This window comes from Salvia splendens, chromosome 15 (assembly GCF_004379255.2).
Source record: "Salvia splendens isolate huo1 chromosome 15, SspV2, whole genome shotgun sequence".
Classification (NCBI taxonomy): domain Eukaryota; kingdom Viridiplantae; phylum Streptophyta; class Magnoliopsida; order Lamiales; family Lamiaceae; genus Salvia; species Salvia splendens.
Genome location: NC_056046.1, coordinates 26,136,992 through 26,143,618, shown reverse-complemented (window position 1 = coordinate 26,143,618; position 6,627 = coordinate 26,136,992). Strand labels below are relative to the sequence as shown.

At 41.1% G+C, this 6,627-nt stretch overlaps 1 protein-coding gene across 1 annotated transcript; it reads right to left on the bottom strand.

The window, feature by feature from the left end:
* Positions 1 to 2,590: 2,590 nt before the first annotated feature.
* Positions 2,591 to 3,430, bottom strand: LOC121766926 (protein PHYTOCHROME KINASE SUBSTRATE 2-like). Its single transcript, XM_042163153.1, has one exon. The coding sequence runs from the start codon at positions 3,428 to 3,430 to the stop codon at positions 2,591 to 2,593; it is 840 nt and encodes a 279-aa protein (XP_042019087.1).
* Between the last annotated feature and the right edge of the window lie 3,197 nt (positions 3,431 to 6,627).

Below are 6,627 nucleotides of genomic sequence, written 5' to 3'. Positions count from 1 at the left end.
AATTGATGCTACATCTCTTACTACACATACTCTAAAGTAATAATAACACCGGGGTGATTTTATTTAAAGATCGGGGAATGGAAATTGTTACGTAGAAAATTGAGTGGTACAAAATTGTTTTGTGGATAACGATATTCACTCGAATTAAACAAAATAAAGCTTTAAAATGCCCATTTTATAAATATGTTGTGCTTAAATTTTTCAGAAAGTTCACCAATCAAATGTATATGAAATATTAATCCAAAGTAGAGATGCCCAAGATTTACGGTTTGAGCGGTTAACCGTGGAAAGTTACGGTTCCGAACTAGAATTGTGAGATTTAAAAGGAACCGAAATCGTCACTTTTGCAACTGTGGGCAGGTTCAGGTTCTAAAATTGTGGAACCGAAACCGTGCGGGAAGGTTCCAGGCAGCTCTAAACGGAACTGCGAAAAACTGCAGGAAAACAGATCCTGAACCCCAAAAAACAGCAAAAAATCGGCAGTTCGAAACCTAAAACCCACCAGAAAACCGCCGGTTCAAAAGCGAAACTGGCGGTTTTGGAACAGGAACCCTAACTGCGAAACACCCTCGCGTTTCGATTCCGGTTCAGAAATTTCTAAAAATAGGAACCGGCGGTTCAGAACCATAACCGTCGATTTCGGAATCGTGCGCATTCCTAACTTCGAAAGAGATTTGTAAGTTTTTTTATTCAATACAATTTGGGTTGCAACTCTCCTTGTGGTTTATTTTTGGTTTCATTAGAAAATGAACGACTCTTGTTAATGTTTCTATTTTCATGGCATTCATGTTACATAACAAATGTTCGGTTTGACCATTATCATTTATGGAGTTCAATTTCATGTGTTCGGTTTGACTTTTAGGTAAGTCAAGTTTCTTCTTTTTTAAACAACCGACTCTTATTTTGTAACATGCCAAGTTTGGGTAGTTACCATAACTAAAGGAATGGCTTTTAATTCGGCGAGCTAGAGCAATTAATGCGGGCCTTGCAGAAATGATAAAAGGCAAACCAAACGTATAGAAATGAATTGTATTGATATATTTAATCCTCCTTAAAGGGCAAATCAAACACCTCCTTTGTTTGAAAGAGTTTGAAGTTGTGGATATTAGAGTTGATATTCACTATTTTTCAAATTTAAAGTTCACTAAAAAGGTAAATAAAAAATATATCTTTCCAATTTATTTCTTTTTCTTTGAAGATGTTCTAACACCCTTAATTTTGTATATAATCTTGAAGATGCTCTACCATTGCAACCAAAGCCACAAAAAGATGCACCATAATCATCACGTTAACGAATGAGTGGACTACAAATGCACTTTTTCCCCATCACCATCTTATTTAGGTGTGCGGTATTTTCTCAATTATATTTTGTTCTTTTTGACGTGCTACCATGCTATTCCCTCCGTCCGCGAATAGGAATCCCATTTTTTTCATTTTAGTCCGTCGCGAATAGGAGTTCCGGTTCACTTAGGGTCCCAAATTCCACTAACTCATTTCACTTACATTTCATTTAAAATTAATATATATAAGTGAGATCCATATTCTACTAACTTTTTTCCACCTACTTTTCTTAACATTTCTTAAAACTCGTACCACCAAGAGTCGGGACTTCTAATAGCGGACGGATGGAGTATTTAATTGTCAAATTTTCTGGATATATCCCATTATCTACATTAAAACATAAGTCCCTACCTGTGGACCACCTAAAAAGCACACCAATTTTCTCCATCAACAAAACCAATCAAATGAAGACAATGGCATTATTATATGTAAACAGCACACCACTTCTAGTAGATCATCTTTTATTCCTCGATGTTACTTTGTAGTTGGCAGTTTAGTTAAGACTTTGGAATTATTCAATTATTGGCGTATCTTGTGGGGATTCTTATAACTTCATCCGGCAATTATGAAAATAATTCTTCAACAACATAATCTTTAGTTGTATTAGGTGATCCATAGTTATTGTTGGGTTACAAACCATCCCACATCCGATGAATGACAAAAGTTGGAAGCTACTAATTAGTTTGAGACCTCTTGAGAGTGACCCAAAAACAAATTTATGTGGGCGGATTTAACCCCAAACGGACAATATCAAACTAATGTGCAGTTGACGATCCTAACAAGTGGTATTAGAGCCGTGGTGTCTTGGGTCGGGTCCCGGATGATCCACGTTCGAGTTGAGCCCATGATGACTCAAGTTCGAGTCGTGCCCGTAATGTCTCGATGTGGTCTCAGTTTGAGGGGAGGTTTGTTGGGTTGCAAACTTTAGACCATATCGGAGAATGAAGGGAAGTTGCGTGCGACATGCTTGACCTAAAGCGAACAATATCAAATTAATGTGTAGTCGACGGTCCTAACAACTATCCATCTCGTGGCCTTTGTTAGAAAACACAATCAACTCTTAGTGTACCACAGATATTTCACATAATGTTAGGCAGATAGATACAGTACAGAAAGGGTAACCATTTATTTACTAATGACATATGATCTTGCTAAAAAATTAACAAGAAGGGAAGACTTAAGTATACAACATCTTGATTTGACATAACAGGGTGATCAAGTGAGCTTTGCCTGCTGTTTGCATTTAAGCTCAGCTTGCTGTTATCATGGGCGTGACGGGCCGTCTTCTCGTCTGTGCATCTCCCACAACTCCAACAGCTTTCTGACTCTTGCAGCCTGAGAGAAAACTCGGCCGAATCTTTGGCATTTCTCTGAAGGAAGCAGTTTTCGCGTTCAAGCCGGATTTCCTTATACACGGCATCAGGATGGTGGAGGATGCTTCGTCTGAGTCTGAGAAATCTGCAGCGCTGGCAGTGACAACGCTCCACTCTATGCTCGGAGCATCATAGCATGTTGTGGGTTCAAAAGGGTTGTCGATGTAGAAGCTCTCGATTTCGAACAAATCTGAGCTTGCATCGCTGTCAGTGTCGTTGTGCGTTTCGCTTGAAGTTGAAGGGATTTTGAAGTCCTCATCCCAAGTGAGCATGGCTAGGTTTGTGGCCGCGTTGAAGCAGTTGTTCCCTTTTATGGGGATTGGGGAGCCAAATTGGGCTCTCCTGCTTTTGTTTCCTGGTTTTGATCTTCCACTCATGGTCAAGCAGGAGCAGTTCCAGCCAATGGTAGCAAGCAAGCTCTTCTTGCTTGGCTTCTCGGGTTCGAGTGGCGGATGTTCCTTGACTGCAGTTTGGACAACTTCTTTCTTGAGGTTCTGAGGGTGATGGTGATTGGGCAAACTCTTGGTGCAGATTTTGGGAGTGTGCCTCAGCCCTTCGTTGAAGTAGTTCCATGCATCGAATACGTCGATTTCTTTCTCTTGCCGTGTGTTCTTGGCAAGTGAAAGGCGATCGGGGGCGAATGAGGCTGCCCTACTAGTGCTGTTTTTTATGATTTTGGAGTGAGACAGAGCCACAGATTGCACTGGCATCAACATTTTTGTACAAGTTTGTTCAAGTGATAAAAGGCTTATGGAAAAGGCAGTATTTATGGAAGGGGAATGGAAACCATGCTAGCTCAGTAGGTAAATAAGGAAAGTGACTAGATTGACTGCATTGCTGTTATTTAACTGGAAATAGCATTGTATTGGAGTTTTTGCTGATTTAAACATTTGGTTTGATGTTGATGGTTGGGCCTAACCAAGAGACACAGTACCATAAAGTCCCTTTCTTCAACAGCAGTAGCATTGCTTTTCATTCACATATTTTTGGTCAATACATCTCAGCCAAGTATTATAGTTCATCATTCATCAATATTCTCCAGCTACCATTTTCAAACATCATTTCCTGTCCAAACACACACACACACACAACTCTGCCAAACTCGTTGTATAGACAAACCCTGTTGTATTAGAATTTACATGTCACCACAATCTTTACTTCTTGTTTCTCACATTTTCTTTAACTCTAAGCAGAAAATAAATAAACCCAGATTGAATTTAGTTTCTTAACCATCACATGAAACTTGTCGATTTACTACACACATCACATGAAAATGAAAATCATAGCAAAACAAATAATCGGATAAACTTGTCGATTTACTACACATCACATGAAAATGAAAATCATAGCAAAACAACTGTATGTCGTGTATGCAATTTGCATAACTCTTAGGCCATCCACAACGCTGTTCCTATACCGTTCCTTAAACCACTATTTGAGGGCCCCACTGTACTTTTTTACTCCATTCCTTAACTAAGGAACGGAACCTGCAACCCTCCGTTCCTTAACCGTTCCTTAAATTACTATTCATTCTATTTCAATTTTTATTTTTATTTCCAACTAAATTAAATTAAATAAACACACTTTATTAAAAAACAAACATACTTTATTAAAAAACAAACATACTTCATTAAAAAACACACAATATTAAAAAAAATTACAACTTAAACGTGGGAAAATAAAAAAACTACTCCGCCGGCGAATCATCCTCCGGAGGCGGTCGAGGTTTAGGGGGAGGGGGAAGACCAAGTAGTCCTGCCATATGCACAATTCCGTTCCACCAGGCCGTGTATTGGGCGTACGAGAAGCGGGAAGTGTCCGCCATTGTGGCGGTTATGTACGCCACCATAAGTGTGTTCGAGCCTCCTTGTGAGCCCGATCCCGAGGCCGACTGGCTTGATTCTCCTCGGCCCTTCCTCGCTCTAGCCGCTTTCGCCGCCTTCGTCCCTTGCGGACGACGGCGCCCACGGCTGGATCCCCCGTACTCGGCGGCCGTAACCCCAACCTCCTGCGTGCCACGATCACTGGGCGCATCGGTGTCACCAGACGAGTACTGGCCGCTCGTCGTGTGCTTCGTCCGCTTTGAGGTTGATCCCGAGCTGGAGCGGACACCACCGGCCCACCTTTCCTCGTCCTTGACGAGCTGCCAAATATCAACATATTTGAACTGTACACCGGTGTCCTGGTGGAAGGCGCGCATAGCCGCCCTCAGTATGTCGGCGCCCGAAGCTCCGCTTTGGTAGTGCGCCGCTTCGGTGGAGTAGATCCCGCAGAATTTTTTGACCTGTAAATCGACTCGGCCAAAGTGAGCACGAAGCATTGTATATTTGCGCTTCCGGGCCCCTTTCGGCTTAGTCTCGTGGTAGACATCACGGACCTTTTCCCAGAAGCACTTGGCTGCTTGTTGGTTGCCGACGATGGGATCATATGAGACGGTGAGCCAGGCGGTGTACACCGCCTTTGTTTCTTCGTTGGTGTAGGGATGCCGGCCCAGATCCTCCGGCTCCTCCTCCTCATCCTCCTCGGGTGCCTCAGACGCAGCCCTGTAGCTTCCACCGCCTCGGCCTCCTCCCTGAGTGGGTTCAACGGGGATATCCTCCCGAATCTGGGACAAACCCTGGGAAAGCCGCGAGCCGGAGCCTCGAGCGTAGGCATCCACATCGAAAGTGGGTGGTTGGTACCCACCCGGCGTCGCCGACCCCCTGCGTGCCCGGCGTCGATGACCCAGAACCACCAAGTGTGTTGTACATGGTCTCCCAATCGCCGAACGCGTTGAGATCCCACCCTCCGGCGCCGCCACCACCGTAATTGCCGTCGCCGGACATTTTTTGAAGAGATAGAATATGAAAATTGGAGAGAAATTGATGTTGATGTAGGAAGAATAGATGTGTAGTTGTGTATAAAATGAATGAATTAGGTGTATTTATAGAATAAGAAAATAAAAATAAAAATTAAAAAAATTAAGAAAAGTTAAAAAAAACGGTAATGTTACCGTTTAAAAAAAAAAAAAATTTTTTTAAAAATTCGATTTTTTATAAAAAAAAAAATTATTGCGTCATTGCTGACGTGTCCCACTCGCGGGCCGGGCGTAGTGGGAAGCACGCACGCACGGGGTCGGCACGTCGCCCAGGCAGAGCACGGGGATGAGCGAGAAGAAAAACGAAAGCGCAGGAACGAGGAGGGGGGGCACACGAAAGGAGAAAAAAAGGCACGAGGGGGACAAGGAGAAGGCAACAAGAACGCGGCAGCGCGGGGAGGGGGGGGGGGAGGGAAAGGCAGACCAAGGGGGATCGAGAGGAGAGAGGAAGGCGGGGAGGAGGAGGAGGAGAGGGGAGGAGGAGGAGGGAGGAGGAGGAGGAGCCATAGGAGGAGGACGCAGTAGGAGGAGGAGGAGGAGGAGAGGAGTAGGAGTGATTGAGGCAAGTCCTAGGAAGGAGGATGAGGAGGAAAAAGGAAGTAGGAGGAGGAGGAGGAGTGATTAGAATAGAAGTAGGAAGGTCAGTAACTTAGGAGGACTGAGGATTATCTATGTATTAATATTTGTGAGGATTATAATGGACAAGGAGGACTAATTATTATTATTATTATTATTATTATTATTATTATTATTATTATTATTATTATTATTATTATTATTATTATTATTATTATTATTATTATTATTATTATTATTATTATTATTATTATTATTATTATTATTATTATTATTATTATTATTATTATTATTATTATTATTATTATTATTATTATTATTATTATTATTATTATTATTATTATTATTATTATTATTATTATTATTATTATTATTATTATTATTATTATTATTATTATTATTATTATTATTATTATTATTATTATTATTATTATTATTATTATTATTATTATTATTATTATTATTATTATTATTATTATT

Coding starts and splice junctions, on each gene's coding strand:
- LOC121766926 (XM_042163153.1), bottom strand. CDS start 3,430: ATGTTGATGCCAGTGCAATCTGTGGCTCTGTCTCACTCCAAAATCATA.